Source organism: Hippocampus guttulatus, chromosome 2 (genome assembly GCF_054856545.1).
Source record: "Hippocampus guttulatus isolate MCC_2025c chromosome 2, RoL_Hgut_1.0, whole genome shotgun sequence".
NCBI lineage: Eukaryota > Metazoa > Chordata > Actinopteri > Syngnathiformes > Syngnathidae > Hippocampus > Hippocampus guttulatus.
The window spans coordinates 4,771,133-4,788,343 of record NC_141262.1 but is presented as its reverse complement, the minus strand read 5'-3'; the positions used below and the strand labels follow the sequence as shown (position 1 = coordinate 4,788,343).

At 45.0% G+C, this 17,211-nt stretch overlaps 1 protein-coding gene across 3 annotated transcripts; it reads right to left on the bottom strand.

The window, feature by feature from the left end:
- Positions 1–3,990: 3,990 nt before the first annotated feature.
- rnf103 (ring finger protein 103) lies at positions 3,991–16,684 on the bottom strand. Of its 3 annotated transcripts, XM_086132190.1 has the most exons (8): positions 16,588–16,684; positions 13,763–13,933; positions 12,677–12,766; positions 9,938–10,053; positions 8,172–8,594; positions 7,957–8,089; positions 7,565–7,651; positions 3,991–5,170 (listed from the first exon to the last, which is right to left on the bottom strand). In XM_086132190.1, exons 3-8 carry the CDS (start codon positions 12,752–12,754, stop codon positions 4,256–4,258), a joined length of 1,752 nt encoding a protein of 583 aa, XP_085988316.1. In that variant the 5' UTR covers positions 12,755–12,766; positions 13,763–13,933; positions 16,588–16,684; the 3' UTR covers positions 3,991–4,255. The 3 variants fall into 3 exon arrangements, with proteins under 3 accessions (XP_085988316.1, XP_085988306.1, XP_085988326.1); XM_086132180.1 differs by lacking the exon at positions 16,588–16,684 and having other exon boundaries at positions 12,618–12,766; positions 13,763–14,547; XM_086132200.1 differs by lacking the exons at positions 12,677–12,766; positions 13,763–13,933; positions 16,588–16,684 and adding an exon at positions 11,423–12,579.
- Between the last annotated feature and the right edge of the window lie 527 nt (positions 16,685–17,211).

Genomic DNA, 17,211 nt, shown 5'->3' with positions numbered 1-17,211 from the left:
CCTTGTGCTGTCTTGATATTTTCAACATCTTATTACTGAACAGCCTAACGTGTAGACTACCCAAAGGATTTGTGGGGTCATGATTAAAAAAAAAAGGGTAAACATAAAGAAACCATAAGAAGGCGGTCCACTATTCATAGAATTAGCATTTTAAATGAGGATTTTGCCGATTATTGGTCAAATCTGGGCCTCTGCAGATGATGGGTATCTGGAGCCTTTTCAATGAAACACACAATTGAGAATATCAATGTATTTTTTTCATCCACGGCGTAGCATTGCTTCATGTCCTAAATTTACTTTGCGAACAAATCGATTTGATTTTTAACACTATAATGTAAGACATCAAACATCTAAGTCTCTTTAATAAAACAATACTAAAAATAAAATACAGTATCTAAAAAAAAAGAAAGATGCTATGAAACACATGCTCAATAAAGTTGCCCCCCCCCCCCCCCCCCGTCCCCCATGGTTTGCACATCACCTATTCTTGACTGCGGTCAAGCCAGCCTCCACTCGCAAAATTGAAGTCAAGTGAGCCGCCACTGCGATTGCCAGTGCTCTGCATTACGGTAGTGTGTCGCCAGCGAGCGGCGTTGGCCATCTTCAAAATAAAAGAGCCACCACTCATGCATAAACGTCATTTGTTCGGGTTAAAAGAAATAATATACGTATAAAATAAGTAATTTCTTGGCTGTCAGCACAAAAAAGCGTTCTCAAGTGGAGATAGAAAATAAAGTCAATGGTAATTCCACATCAATTTCATCTGATATGTTGACATTTTTGACCGTTTTGAAAAAATTCCTAAAAATTGAAAGTTTGTTATCCCGTGAGGGCTGTAGGTCCGGGGATAACTACAGCTCTCCGGCTTTCCAACGTGACACCTCCCGTCCGAATCTGAGTATGCATTTGGGAATGAGAAGCCTCTGAAATGTGGCAAGATGACCTGGGTCCCGACAAGTTGATGTGAACATGTTGACATTTTCGGCCCTTTTGAAAAAAATCCTAAAAATTGAAAGTTTGTTATCCTGTGAGAGGTGCACGTCTGGGGATAGCTGCAGCACAGTATTGACAATCGCAGTCGCGGCTCACTTGACTTCGATTTTGCGAGTGGAGGCTGGCTTGACCGCAGTTATTCTTGCAATGGTAACATGGCAACCCCCCCCCCCCCCAAAAAACGGTCCCAATTTTTTTTGTTTTTGTTTTTTATACAGACGTACTCGCACTGCTTTTAGAAAAGGTAAGTCACTCCGATGACACAATTCTGTCCGTGAAATGTGCAGTTACTCCCCAATTGTCATACTAAGTGTAAAACGGTTGGTCCCAAATACATAATTATGTCTTTTCAGACGCCACAAATTCAATCTCAAGTAGTTTTGTAGGTACATCTTTTTTTTTTTAATTTTTCAAGAGTCAGAGTAAATGGATGGATCAATAAGTATGAAAATATTTAGTAGACCGTCTGCATTTTCTCTGGGGGGTTTTTTTTGCGACCGAAATGACGTGCGCTTCCGGTTTTAACGATGTGACACTGATGTTGTGTGTTACTGTCACCTCCTGGTGTTATTGCAGTGCTGCACATTCACATTCAGTAACTGGTTTGGAGTTTGATTAAGATTAAGATATCCTTTATTTGTCCCGCAATGGGGAAATTTACAGTCAGAGTTCAGAAAGGAAAACACTGGGTAGGGAGAGGGGAAAAAAAACACGCTCGAACTATCCTCTTCTGAGGATAATTTAAGTCCAGGATAAAAAAAGACCCGAGCACATAAATAAGCATATGACAGTTACAACAAGTCACAAGACATAACATGTAATGAGGGGGCGGATGAATGGGAAGGGGGGGGGGGGGGGGGAGAATAGGAACGATGAAGACGGTGATGATAAGGATGTGTATGCGCGTGTGATTATCTGGTTGTGTATGCGTGAACAGGCCGCAGCTGCTTCGTCAAGGTCTGCTCATGAAGACAGTCCTGTCTTATCAGTCCATGGCCGAGAAGGAGGGGGGGTCATGGTGGGGGCCCTAGATTCCATGCGTACTTCCATCCAGGGGAAAGGGGTACAAATAGCGTTGTTTATTTTGGAGGGACGGCCGCCAACAATTTCAGGTGGCCTTGAGTCCGTGGCTTTATCCCTTCACTGGCGCCGATCAGCCAAATCCTCAATTCCTTTTCGAAGCGAGAATTCCGACTTCTCCATGTTGTTGTCGATCGTTTGGAGACGCTCCAGAACCGCAATTGCGGTTGAGCTTAGTCACCGCTTGAGTCTGAGTGTTGGACATTCGCGCTAGACCATCGAGAATGACCGGCAGCTTCTTCACTTCCAATAAAGCTGCTCCCGTCGGTTGGATTTTGCGATAGAACAGGAAACTGCCAACACCAAACTGCAGCATACCTGCTATCAGAAGGCCGAAAATGTAGATGTCTTCCTCCTCCTCAACGGACAGTATTGACAGGCACACCATTCTCCGCTTCCTCCATGCATCTAGGGTGTACCCGGCAGCAAATGTCCCGAGGGGCAAGCAGGCTCCCCACTGCCTGCTCTTCTCGTCGAGAAAATTTTGTGGATTGCATCATGAGACCAGCCAACCAATTCCATGGTTTGATTTTTAGGATGAAAAATACGGCGGAGGCTCGGAAAAGACAGCACAAGGACAGCACATAGACTGAGTGGCGAGCAAGGGGGGGCGAGGGGGACAGGAGCAGGAGCAGAGCAAAAAAAGCGTCCGCCTTTGTCGAGAGCCAAGCAGAAAGAGTGAATGATCATTCTGTCTGTACCAATCTATGATAGCATTAAGTATCAGACCTGCAACCGGTTTGTTTTCATCTCGACACACAACATTAGAGGAATTAAACATGTTGCCTGCCTAAAGATTTAATGGACAGTTATTGTAGATGGAGATCTACTGTAGATTTTGTTGTGTGGCGTTATTTTAACCATGGAGAACCCACGGGGTCAAATTTGGCCCCGATAAATTCTGCTCCTCAAATGCTACCCTTAAATCCCAAAGGGTCAAATTGGGCCCTAATCGTAAATTAGGATTAAAGCATTAAATATTTGAAAAAAACATTTTGGTGTTCAGTGAACATATAACAGTCATTTAATGTATAATTCATCATTTTCCAAAGAAGAAAAGGGTTCTTGGGTTCTCCAGGGTTAAATTATTATTACAATTACATTATGACAAATTATCTTAAATTGCTACACTAGGGGGCGGCCTGGTGGGCAAGTGGTTAGCGCATTGACCTCACAGTGCAGAGGTCGTGGGTTCCATCCCGGCTCCGGCCTTCTTGTGTGGAGTTTGCATGTTCTCCCCGGGCCTGCATAGGTTTTCTCCAAGTACACTTCCTCCCACATTCCAAAAACATGCATGGCAGGCTGATTGAATACTCTAAATTGTCCCTAGGTGTGAGTGTGAGCACGGATGGTTGTTTGTCTCTGTGTGCCCTGCGATCGGCTGGCAACTGGTTCAGGGTGTCCCCCCGCCTACTGCCCAAAGACAGCTGAGATACGCTCCAGCACCCCCCCCCCCCCAACCCTTGTGAGGATAAGGTGGATCAGAAAATGGATGGATGGATGCTGCACTAGGAGCAAAATGTATCTACACCATGACATGAGTCCACGCTGTGTCATGTAATACCTCGCGGATAGTCAATCCAAAGTGTGTATTTTTTATTTGGCGCATTTTTGATATTTGTACTGGCTTTCATTTAATTGCGGCAGCGTACCGAAGTGTAAGCATGTTACACTTGTAATAATGCTTGACTTCATTTGCATTGAAGAACTTCATTTGGATGTCCCCCATAACATGACTTTATTCAAATCAAGAACATCTGATGACATGCTTAGTCGAACTGACTGCCCAACGTATTGACGCATTTGATCCGAGCCAAACATATACCCATTTGTATAAATCGATTACAATGTGATACTGTTGAAGCCAGTATGTTAAAGAAATTCCACGAGCGCCCCAAATTTTCAACGGACACACGGTGACTGGCCATTAGACATTTATTAGCAGATGGGAGCATGAAGAACAATGTTCAGCACAGAAATGGAAACAAGCATATTTACGGTCATGAGGGCAGCTTGGATCTCACACAAACACACACGCACGCACGTTACCTTTGGCATCCCTCCCATGTCCCCACCCTAACATCAAGAAGTTGTGCTATAGACTTCCTTCTTGCGCTAATGAACCCAAATATCATGATTGGAGAAGAGAAAGAGAAGACATGGAGAGAGGGAGGGCTCCTTTTCATGAAGTGTCCCAACTAAGACTACCGTGCGCATGCGGCGGTGGCGGCTGCTGCTTCTTCTTGTAGCTGGGCCAGCGACACACGGGACAGCAGTGTCGGCCCGCATCCAGCCACACCACAATGCACCGCTGGTGGAAGGCGTGGCCGCAGGGCAGACCCATCAGTAGTTCTTCACTCACAAAGTTCTCCAGGCACACAACACACTCGGAGCACCGCAGGATGTTGCGGGGCCACCCCGACCGCTCCCCGCACTCGTGTCGGGCAACGCTGTCAGCTGACGGGATATCAGCGTCGCCTCGGCGGCGGCGGCGCGACGATGCCGCGGCGGCGCGCGCGCGCTCCGCGTTGCCGTCGACAGAGCGCGCGTCGCCACCCCGTGCGCTCTCCCGCCGTTGGCCGCTTGGTGGTGGCGCGTGGTCACTCGACTCACTGCTGTCCGTATCTGAGCGGCAACCGTCAGTCTCCTCTTCGGGCTCATCTGCACCGCCACATCGGAACTTCCAGGCGGGTAAAGCTTTAATGTAGTCCACGCTCACTAACGGGCGGAGCCAGAGATCGGGGAAGGCCAAACGCTCAAAAAGGAAGCTGGGGTCATCCTCCCAGTCTGATGGCACCTGTTGAAGCGATGCGATTGGGTGAAGTAGATAGGAGGTGTACCACTCCCACAGACTGGCCAGCCACTCCAAGTTAGTGCTGCTGTCCTCTTGGCTTCTGTTGCCACAGCGGCGCTTTTTCTCAAAATAATCCACCAGCAGGCCGTGGGCCAGGTAAGTGGATAGGAAGAGAGCCGGGTGCGATGAATAGAAGGTCCAGTCGGATCTCACCACGCTGGCCAGCGTGGTGGTGTCAGCGTAGCGAAGCAACTTCAGACTGTAGCCATACAGAGTGTCCAGGTAGGACAGCTGGAGGAGGGCCTTGGCAAAAAGGAGGAGGGGATTAGTCACCGACTTCAACATCTCGACTCAAACGCTTCCAATAGCTCGGTGTCACCACAGAGAGGTATAAACGGCACGGAAACGTCGTTCGGTATCGTGTGCTACGAAACTACAACGGTAATCATCTCGAAAAAAGGTTTATACGGTCAAGTAGACTTACGGGGGGGACAAACTGCATGAAACAGGCTGAGAAAAAAAAAATGATGGGACCGCAAGGAAAGACTGAAAATAGTTTGTTGCGGGTCATGGGCCTACTGACAGGATTATGACAACCCGCCCCACCCCTCAAGCTAAAAAAACACCAAAAAGGGACCGAGAGCAAAATGGATTGTTCTGAAGTGGCCCTTACTTTAGCGCTGAACTAAATCCAACTGACCATCTGTGGAAGGAGCTGAAACGCGGCATCGGAGATAACTGCAGCAGTTTGCTCTCGTGGCAGCGGGCCAAAATAAAGCTCTGTCCACTCGGCATGTCACAATAACACATTTTTCAGGACAACTTATTTCCCCAGAAGCTATCGCGATCAACTTTTCTTCTGATGGCAACGAGAAAGAACGGCTTCTCGAGCAAGGACAATTATGGCGCATCTTTTTTCAGAGCAATTATCTCTCAATCTTAAAGAATATTCAACACTTGCATTGAAATGTAAAACAATAAAGTATCTGTCAGAGTTTTTTTACCCGGACAAAGTTAAATAAATGACCGTTGAGATTGTCTTTCTGACGGCGGAAGCGGATCTCTGAGAGCCAACGACGGTAGTTGCCCCGTATTTGATCACACTTCCAGATCCTTGTGCTCCTGTCGGACTTTTATTGTTTACATATGCAAAATACAAGAAAAACACCGCCCCAGATATTTGCATACCACGCCCCCGGTCCGGCCCCTCGCTAGTGATCCGATTACCTCGGTTTAAGCTTTGAACCAGAGATACGTTGACACCTTACAGTCTGGTCTACAACAAATCAGCAAGTCGCAGACTTCGCAGATGACAAATGTCCGCCTGGGCGCGACACCTGTTCGCAAACTGTCTTTTGATGTTCTACAACGCTTTGTTCCCTAATTCTTTATTCCCACTTTGCGAGCGAGTCTAGCCTTCTTCCATCTGTTCGCCCCCTTGCTTTGACGTGATAACTGCGGACTTCAAAAGCCCTCCGCCCAAACGGCCGACACCTTTGCACACAGGCATTTGGGGCGCTGAATACGCACCCAAACATTTAGACATGCCCGAATTAAATAAAACTTTAAACATGATCCCATTTTGCTCGTAGATTTCTCTATCAGTGTCTTTGCTGAAAATGGCAATAAAAATAACTCGGGCTCTGTTAAAAAAAAAAACCCCACAACACATACAACCATAGACGAGGAATAAAATGACGTGTTTTATCTGCATCGGGTTTTCTTTCACTTGGTTGCACAAGGCTGGAATGGCTGTTTGGGAAATCGGCATATATTTATTCATTTTTGTTACGCGATTCGGATTGCCTGTCAGAAGTCTGCAGTTGGGTTAAAAGTTAAAAAAATGATCAGAGGAAGTATGTTCCCAGCATTCAAATTAGTCGTGTTGAGTGTTTCTTTTTAATTCTAAAAATAGATCTTTCTCTGGGCGGTCCAGTGGCGCGTCGACCTCACAGTGCAGCGGTCTGGGGATCGACTCCAACCCCAAATTTCCTGTGTGGAGTTTGCATCTTCTCCCCGTGCCTGCGTGGGTTTTCTCCGGGTACTCCGATTTCCTCCCACATTCCAAAAACATGCATGACGGGTTGATTGGGCCCTCCAAATTGTTCCTAGGTGTGAGTGTGAGTGCGGATGGTTGTTTGTCTGTGTGTGCCCTGCGATTGGCTGGCAACCGGTTCAGGGTGTCCCCCGCCTACCGGCCGAAGACGGCTGGGATAGCCTCCAGCACGCCCCGCTATTCTTGTGAGGATAAAGCGGGTCAGAAAATGGATGGATGGACATCTTTCTCTATCTAGTGTATGCCCGTGCAAATGAGAAAGAGTTGCGCGTGCCTACGAAGCAAAGAAACATCTGCGAGGCGAACCAAAACTGTCGAGCCAAACCCTTTTTCAAAAGCCGTTCCGCCCCGAGTGCGCATGTGTGCTGACGACCAAATCGGCGGGCAACGTGGCTGACAGGAGAGGGACGAAGCGTACTGAATGAAGATTGATGACGTGTGTAAACAAACATGCACGTTCAGTAAATAACCATTTATCGAGTCTGGAAAACAACTACAGTGGTTTTTATTCATCCAACGCTAAATCGATGGAGGAATTATGATGACAAGTTGACGGTGTGACTGTCATTGATTCATTAGAAGCGTGTTGATAAACGACGAACACAAGGAGTGTTTTTGCAGAATGACATGTCATTTCCTACCAGAAATGGAAGCCAGGACACCAAAAGGATGGAATTGTAGGTCCCAAGCGTTCGGATTAGAACAACAAACCGCTTCACCGTTGCTCCCTGCCCATAAAAAATAATCACCATTAATATACACCTCACACAATGTGCTTGGTCAAAATGGAATAAAACTGACGATAGTCAGCCATGGCTCCACCGCACTTTTAACGAGTAGTTGTGGGGCCTACGCGAGCAAATAACCCAGCGGCTTCTGCGCTTCCTGCTGATTCGACAGTTTGTATGATGCATTGTGAGCATTTTTGGTGTCGACACAATTTGAAATGAAGGTATCACTTGAGATACAGTCAACCTACTGTCTACATTCCATGCAAATCAAATGAAACTATTCGAGTGGAGTCAAAGGTCACCTGTGTAATGAAGAGATCCATCCACGCCAACAGGTTGATCAGGACAAGGCTGAGGACAAACAGGTCATTGACCTCTGGTTGGACCGATCGCAGGAAGGTGTCCATGGCTGCCACGGACAAGAACTCGCCAGTACTGCGGAGAATGAACAAATAAAAAGTGCCGGTCCACGTTCAACAATGAGACGCCCGGAATCTGTTTCACGCTGAGTGGTCACCTGTTGCCATAGTGATAGATGCCCTCTGGCATCTTCAGGATGTAGGCGGGGCTCTGTGTCACGCCAATCTCCAACAGGCTGCTGCGGTTGTCCCAGTGACTTACGTCCACGAATATGAACTCGATCCTGCCGGTGAACTTGACAGAGAGCGAGGAGAAGAAAACGGGCGGCTGAGGCAGGGGTGCGAACAGAAACATCTTTAACGGGTGGAGCGGGTCGGGGCGCCACTCCTCCAGCAATTTCTCGGAGTGACAGAGCGTCTTGATCCGGTGAGACATCTGGGAGGTCATCCAACGGAAGATAAGTTCGGGTTCGATGCGCCGGCCGTCGTATTCTTTCAGCATGACTTTGCCCTTCGATGCCGACGTCTGCGGGACTGACATGACCAGAGTGGAACGCTGCCAGCCTCGTCGGATACACGACCTTGTGGAGAGAACGCAGAGTGGCGTCATGTGCTGCCACTGCACTTTTTACTACTTTGTCGATATGAGACGGTGAGGACACTTTCAAGAAATTTGATCTGTCCTACAATTGACATACAGCTAGTTCTATTTTTTTCTGTAGGGCTGCCCTAGGAAGGAATTCCAACAATGCACATTGCACAAGCATTTTCACATGGAGACATACTTTTCAAGGACCAAAATAAAAAGAAAACGTCTCACCATTCATTTAACTTCACTGAGCCACAGCCGCTTGGCATTTCGTCATTATGACACTTAGTGTATAGCAACACAGTGCATTTGTTAGTCGATGATGGATAAAGTTGTCATCATTAAAAAACATTTGACGATACACGCTGGCCTCAAATTATTTTGCAGCAAATCCTTCTCATATTCGTGCCACACTAATAAAACACCATGTTATAGTCAACATATTACCAACCAGTGTACAGGTGCCACCAAAATTATGTGAAGGACTAATAGTGAACTATAGTTTTCGAACTAGTGCTAGACATTTTAAAGGCGACCCCCCCCCCCGCTTTTTTTTTTAAACGTACCGTGCCCGAATATAAGGTGGTGTTTTTTGCATTGAAATAAGACTGAAAAAGTGGGGGTCGTCTTATATTCGGGGTCTAGACATTATACCCATTCACGACGCTAGATGGCGCCAAATATCACCAAAGCGAATGCTGAACTTGACTCCCCAGGCCAAAGTGAACCCCTGTCACGAAGAATAAAAATAAAAATAGCGGTAAGAAAGAAAAGAGAAGAAAATAATAGAAGAGATAACAGAAAATGGAGAAACGCAGCGACAATCTGGAGAAAAGTGGGTCGAAGATCGGCCAGGTTAACCGGCAGCTGAGGAGAAGTTATGATGTAATTTACATTTCAAAAACCAGAAGCCATTCATTTAAGAATGTGATTGCACTTTAGTTTACATATTTAAATGTCCATATATTAAGATTTGAATGAGGCAAAATAACATGCTTTTTCTCCCAAATATATTGTTAGAATCATTTGTTTCAGATGTACTGGAATTATTTTCGGTATAAAAACTAATTTGGTGTTCGAAAAGGCTTTTTTCAAACTTGAGTCTTGAAAAAGAGGGGGTCATCTTATAATCAGGGCCGTCTTATATTCGGGCCAATACGGTATATGACATTTCTGACAAGCCATCACCAAATAAGCTACGACATCTTCAACAGCCAAACTCTGCATTGTTCAGTTTGTGTAACTGTCATTCCTTCAGGGGAAATAAAGCAAGAATAAAGACAGCGATTTTGCTCTTCAATTTTTCTTGATCGTAATGGTGCGGTTCCAACCAACCTGTGGTCATGAGAGCAGTTAAAAGTTCCAGTTCGGATTCCAAACTGGGACACTTTTTGTACCATCTTCCCCCAGTTGGACTTACTGAGAAGAGCTTCTCGGTCTTGAGCAATGACCTGCAAAGAGATAACATCCATCCATTATCAAATCCGCTGATCCTCACGAGGGTCGCGAGCGTGCCGGAGCCTATCTCAGCTGTCTTTAGGCAGCCTGCGGGCTACACCCCGAACCGGTTGCAGGCAGAGAAATAACAAACATTTTAATTGGGAAATAAATCAATAAAATTTTAAACGGTGTTTACAAAACTAATGAGAATTAACCATAATTATAGCAAACCGATCATTCGTTTTCATTTTCGTCATTTAATTTCATACACTGTAATCCATTCGCTTTTGGGTTGATTTTAAATATATTTATTTTGGTATTGCTGCATGGCCAGTAGCCGGAAGGTTCAACGTCTGGGAGTTGTTTCAGTCCGAAACGTGAGGCGACAGAACAAAGCTCTCCTGTACACAGTACAACCGGGTTGAACTTGCAGTGAAATAAATCACGAGCACTTTTCAGCCATTCCATCCATCCAGTTTAACAACGGCTCACAGATAAGAGCTGGTAGGTAGGTGGCTTGCAGTGACGCACTATGTGTGGAATATTTCTCGAGAAAAAAAAAATCAAGCCACAAATGCTATTTAAAAGTTGGAAACTTGGTCAACAAGCGAAACCATGCTTGCTTTATTTCACCTTGGTTGCGATGCATCAAACTTTAGAAACAGCATTATGCACTGCACTTAATGGACGATAAAGTCTGCCGACTGTTAAATAGTACCTGTATTTGATTTATGGATGGTTGTTTTTATGTTTGTACCCCACCGACTGCCCAGAAATAGCTGGGATAGGCTCCAGCATGCCCCGCGACAATTGTGAGGATTAAGTGGATCAGAAAATGGATGGATGGATGGATAGTTTTTAGCCATGTTAAAGCACTAATTCCTCACCAGAACCCCAAAATAAAAAAACATTGTGTTATCATCCAGCCATCATTCACACATCTCTGAACCTTACTGCTATCTCAGCACCAGTTCTGCTCAATTCAAGAAAACGATTGGTTCCTCAATCTTATATGTCTAAGATTGATGGAGCCACCCCCAGACCACCTCTGCAAAATAATAACACAGCGACTTTCTCAAGCAGCCAGCAGGATGCCCGACAAGTGTATTCGGGAAAGCCGCCGGCCACCCCGGCTCGAGCTCCGCTGCTCTGAAAAGTCCACTTCTTTACGTTCACCCACACATGGGACTTCATTACTATTTGCTGTTTCATGAATTAACCATATATGAATTCATATTTACATCCGTTACAGCAGCCAGCTTTAAGATGATGTCGTGACAGCGGATCGGCAGCCACATGGCGTTTTAGAGAGCCAGGCTTCGGGTTCAAAACATTTACAAGGAGGAGGAGTAGTGGGGGTGGTCCACAGCCATAACCCACCATCAGAGGGCTTCCGCCGGCTCGGGCTTACGCTGGTGTTTGGGCGTACGGCGCCTTCAGCCCGCAGGTCGTTCTTCAGCACCAAAGGAGTTGCGAGCACCGCCCGCTCCTGCCCTGGCACGCCCACTCAGCAGCTAGGCCGAGACGCCCCCACCACTCACCAGGCTGCCCAGCGGCAAAGCCCACCGCCACGTCGCCAGCGGACGCCCCGTGAGCCGGCGGCGAGCCTATCGGCAAACGCAACATTTCTCACACTCTTCCAAGCGAGGCCGCGGTGAGGTCGGCCACGTCCGGCCTCCGACTGGCACACCAAATTAGAAATGAAAATAAAACATTTTACTGAAAGTAATACCTAAAAAAATTCTCATATTCGTGCCACACTAATAAAACACCTTAAACGAAGCATCCCCCCCCCCTGAAAAAAAACCAACCTAAAACTAGTAAAAATGAATAAACCCGCGGTGAAAATTAATTAAAACTAACTACTTTTAAATGACTTTTTAAAATAAAAACTAAATACAAAATTCCAAACCACCATAACCTTGTTAGGCATTGGTTGAAAAATGCTCCATATACAAGAACAAAAAGTCAAGTCAACTGTATTTATAGAGCACTTTCAAACAGCCATCGCTGCATACAAAGTGCTGTACATGGAGCAATTTAACATGCACAATAAACAGTAAGACAAATCGGTAATAAAGGCGGTAGAAAGCACCAAACAGTAAAACCAAGAACAAATCTAAGTCATGCTGAGTCGAATGCCAAAGAATACAAGTGAGTTTTGAGGTGCGTTTTGAAGATGGGCAGCGAGGAGGCTTGCCGAATGTTCAGTGGGAGGTCATTCCAGAGAGAGGGACCAGCAACAGAAAAGGCTCCATCCCCTCTGAGCCTCAGTTTAGTTCTTGGTACTTCTAATAATGTCTGGTCCACAGACCTGAGGCGCCGGGCAGGTGTTTAGGGGCGGGGAGATATATATATATATATATATATATATATATATATATATAGATACTGTATATATATAAAATAATAATAAAAAAGGGGAAAGTTGCATCAATGTCAAGCTTTTGCAATGAATTATACAACCATGCTCCTTGGTGGAGTTCAGAATCTGTATCGTGCTCTGTTTGTTCTCCTCACACAAGAAAAATGCTGTACTAACATTCATATGTACGGTGATATAGTTTTGTCGTACCTGAACCAACCAGATGCCATCTTTAGTGTCCTCCACCAATTCATAGAAGTGCATCTCACCACTGAAATGTGTGCTGCTGGCATCACCTGCCTCCGTTTGCTCATTCTCCTTCTTGATGGCTGAATATAGCTCCCCATGTGTCAGCTCTCCTGTGGTTTTGAGAAAAAAATATTTTTCATCAAATGCTGTAAACATTGGTTGTTGAGTCGTGCATATGATGTCTGACTCTAGTAATAAAACACTACAAACAATTTGAATGGAAACAAAGAACCCCTCGGAATCGAGTCACCAAACCACGTAAACAAAGATGAAGAAGAAAAAAAGCCACCTTGAGACGAGCGGAGCGCATCGAACATGTTATTGTCAAGACATTTTTTGACATGCCTTCCCCTTTAAATTCTGATATCTGATTAATCATATGATCCATTAAAAAAAAGAAATAATGATTTTTCAACAAATAGAAGAAGAAAAAAAGCCACCTTGAGACGAGCGGAGCGCATCGAACATGTTATTGTCAAGACATTTTTTGACATGCCTTCCCCTTTAAATTCTGATATCTGATTAATCATATGATCCATTAAAAAAAAAGAAATAATGATTTTTCAACAAATAAATAACAGACAGAACATTTGACTGTTTTACAATACTTTGTTACCATTTGTTTAACTTTACAACAGAGAGAAAAATCAGCAAAGGATTTTTGAGAGGAGTGATGTTTAAATGGCATTATCTTTGTCTTATGGTGCATTGTGTTAATGTGTATATAAAAATGTCAAAAACCCGTCATAAAATCGGCCATTTTTGGACCAATATTAAAAGTGCTTTATGGGCCAATTTATCGTTTTGGGCATTGTAAATTGTTAATAGAGTTACATGTGCGGTTTGCCACACGAGTGTCACATTTTCAAGCTTCAAACCTGGAAAATCATTTGTCTGGCTTCGTGGTAACATTGACAAGGATGCGATTTTCACAGGCATGAAGTCAAGACGCTAAAACAGGTATTTGTAGGATGCACTCGATTTGGCTGACAGAAGCAGGCTCGGGAAGGCCTCGGTAGAGAACCAAAGGTTCACCTGCGTAACATGAACTAAACGAGGATAAGCGGCAAAGGCTGAAAACACCAAATGCAGGTAAGGACGTCTACCTGATTTCTCCACCAGCTGGCTGACATCCTTCTTCTCAGCCAGCCCAGCGTAAGCCAGCCCTCGACACTCCAGGATGGTCTTCAGCTTCTTATAGCTGAGCGAAACCGGGTCGACCAGCTGTGTCGCGAACACACCAGTCTCATACCAAACCACGGCCTCGAATATCCGAGCTAACATGAACAAAACGATGAAATACAGGAGCAAAAAGAATAACTTCAGCCACATCGTACAGCTGGACGACGATGCCGAGTGTGAGAGAATTCCTCTGACAGCCTGCGCGGACTTCCCGACATGGGCCTCCTAAGTCTTCTTTGATGAACCGATTAGATGTTATCAAAAGAAAATCGACTCCATTGCGTCTATACGTTCATGACTTGGGTGGAGAGTGGCTGGGAGGCTAACCCCTGACCAGCACGAAACCTACTCACTGTCAACAGCTAGCCCATTAGCTTAGCATTCCAGCTGATTTTCAGGCCCAGATGATGTAACGACCAAAACAACCCGCGATCAGCTGCACTGTGCCCAACTGCAGAAGTGTACGCTCGACAGCACCGCGCCGAGGTCCAGCTCGCATTTTTTTTCACTCACACGACCCGGAAAAACACAATTACGTCTACGAAATAGCTCCGATCAGCTGACGTTGGAAAGTGACGTCATTTTCGCCCATACAATCGGGAAGAGAACTAGTTTTCCAAACGCTGGTCCAGGGGTCGACAACCCAAAATGTTGAAAGAGCCATATAGGACAAAAAACAAAAACAAATATGTCTGGAACCGCAAAAAAATAAAAGCATTCTATAAAATTTACAATGAAGGAAACATAGAGCATACATAGAGCATACTGTTGCTCTACATACATAGAGCATGTGTTACACCCGCGCTGCAAGAAGGAGAGATACCGCCGCTCGTTCCTACCGACTGCTGTCAGGCTGCTGAATAATAATACTAATCATAATAATAATAATAATAGGCGGCCCGGAAGTCCAGTGGTTAGCACGTCGGCTTCACAGTGCAGAGGTACCGGGTTCAATTCCAGCTCCGGCCTCCCTGTGTGGAGTTTGCATGTTCTCCCCGGGCCTGCGTGGGTTTTCTCCGGGTGCTCCGGTTTCCTCCCACATTCCAAAAACATTGCGTGGCAGGCTGATTGAACACTCTAAATTGTCCCTAGGTGTGAGTGTGAGCGTGGATGGTTGTTCGTCTGTGTGTGCCCTGCGATTGGCTGGCAACCGATTCAGGGTGTCCCCCGCCTACTGCCCGGAGACGGCTGGGATAGGCTCCAGCACCCCCCGCGACCCTCGTGAGGATCAAGCGGTTCGGAAGATGAATGAATAATAATAATAATTAAATGATGTGAAAAAAAAAATTGTAAATAGCACTGCGACTTATCCATTTGTATTTATATTGCACTTAATTGAACGGTGTTTGGTTTTTTTCTTCTTTCTTCTTTCTACCCACGATCTTGCTGCTGTAGACTGTAAATTTCCCCAGTGTGGGACAAATAAAGGATATCTTAATCTTAATGTCTCTTAATGACTGGATTGTCTCCTAATTGTTTATGTTATTTATTCCTTTGTTGTGTGTTCACAAGCGCCCTCATAGAATTTATTTTGTGATTTCCTCGCTTGATTTTTTGTTTTGGTGAATTATTTTAGCTTTTCTTAGTGTCAGTGAATTGATCATTAATTTCCGTTTTTCTGAGGCTGTCTTTGAACGCCTCTCGAGTCGAACGAAGAGAGAAGGCACGGAGTCGGACGCAAACGTGTCTGTTTGTCGAGACTGTTAAAAGCATAAATAAAGTGTACGTTTTAAAAAAACAACACCACAGCTCTCCTTTTTCGGAGCTGCAACATGTATCTATATCTATTTGAGCTACAGTATATTAGCCGACTATCAAAATATTTTTCCATTTTCAAACATGTTTTATAAAGCTCCAGGGAGCCACTAGATGTCGCTAAAGAGCCGCATGCGGCTCTGGAGCCGCGTGTTGCCGACCTCCGCACTGGTCCAACATACGATTAGATTTTGGGTAAAAACAAAATCAAAACATTTTTTGTTAAGTTTATTCTATTCACTGTTGATGTACAATGATTTGTTTTCCAAGATGGCGCCCGAGTAGGCAGCCTTCGGCAATTGCTCTTCAAGAGCCTTGCTTTTTGTTCTTTTTTGTTGTATCCCATGTTGTTTGTTGTTTCATCGTGTGGACCTGATATGGACTGTTTTCAGCGGTTTTTGGCCACGACATTCGTCAAAGGAGAAGTATCTGTGCTTGGTGGTTGCGCCTTCTCGGCAGCACGCCTGTACCAGCACAGATTTTGATTGGGAGGAATGTCGGCGCCATTGACTGTCGGTGCTGGACAGACCTGGGGCGCTTGTGTTTTTTGCGTTTTGCATTTTGAGCATCTCTGAGCCACTGGTTAAAGGACACTTTGATTCTGTCCTCTTTCATCTCAAACTGCTTCAAACAACAAAGCGTGTGACGAAAAGTGGTTAGGACTGTACGACTGTCCGTGTTTTATGTTATGTGTTGTGTTTATTATTTTACTTGATGTTAACGGTTTTGTTAAGCGCTTTGTTACAGCTGCTGCTGTTGTGAAAGCGCCATATAAATCAGCATGTATTGTATTGTATAATTTTCTGTTCTGTGCAGAGGTGAGGCTCAAAAGTCCCGGGAGAAAACTTTATGAGCTGAAAAGAAAAAAAGATTCGAAACTTTTACCAAAGTGATGGAAAGTCTGCTCACATAACATCGCTGTTGTATGCCAGTTTAAAGATATATCAGAAATTCGCATCACTCTTCCAACACTTTTAAAAATTGAGTGTGTCACCTGTTCTTGCCAGCCAGCTGTTAAATCAGTTGTTTCAACACAGCTGTGTTTGTCACAAAGGTACAGTTCCTGTTGGCTTTAGTGCATGTGTCTCTACGACTCCTGCCTCCCACGCGGAAACTGAAAATGAAATTCATCCATTCATTTTCTAAAACCTGTATACTATATATATATGTATGAGAGATACCTGTACCTCATGTTGGAGGCGATCAAGCAGGGGGAAGCGTGTTGTTGTGGACACGGCGGGATCCCTTCACCGTCCTCCACTTCCCCAAATCAGAGGCTGGAAATGGAGAAGTTCTTGCAAGATGTTTTACTGAACGTTCAGGGCACAAGTGTGAAACAAACAAGTGTTATGGTCAAGACACAAATGCGCTCAAGACAAAGTTCCTAGACGAGTCTTATGTGTTCAAAGCGGGGCGTATCTCCTTATGGGTATCATCTTTTCCTGTTATGGGCATCACCTTTTCTGTTTCGGTATGACGGTTTGGCTGTCCTTGGTTTCTTGTCCTTCCCTGGGATGATGGTTGAAATGTTCTTGGTTTATTTTTATTTCTTTTAATCATTTTTATGTTCTGATGTTCCTGATATCGTGTTCTTATAAAACATGATGATAGATGCTTC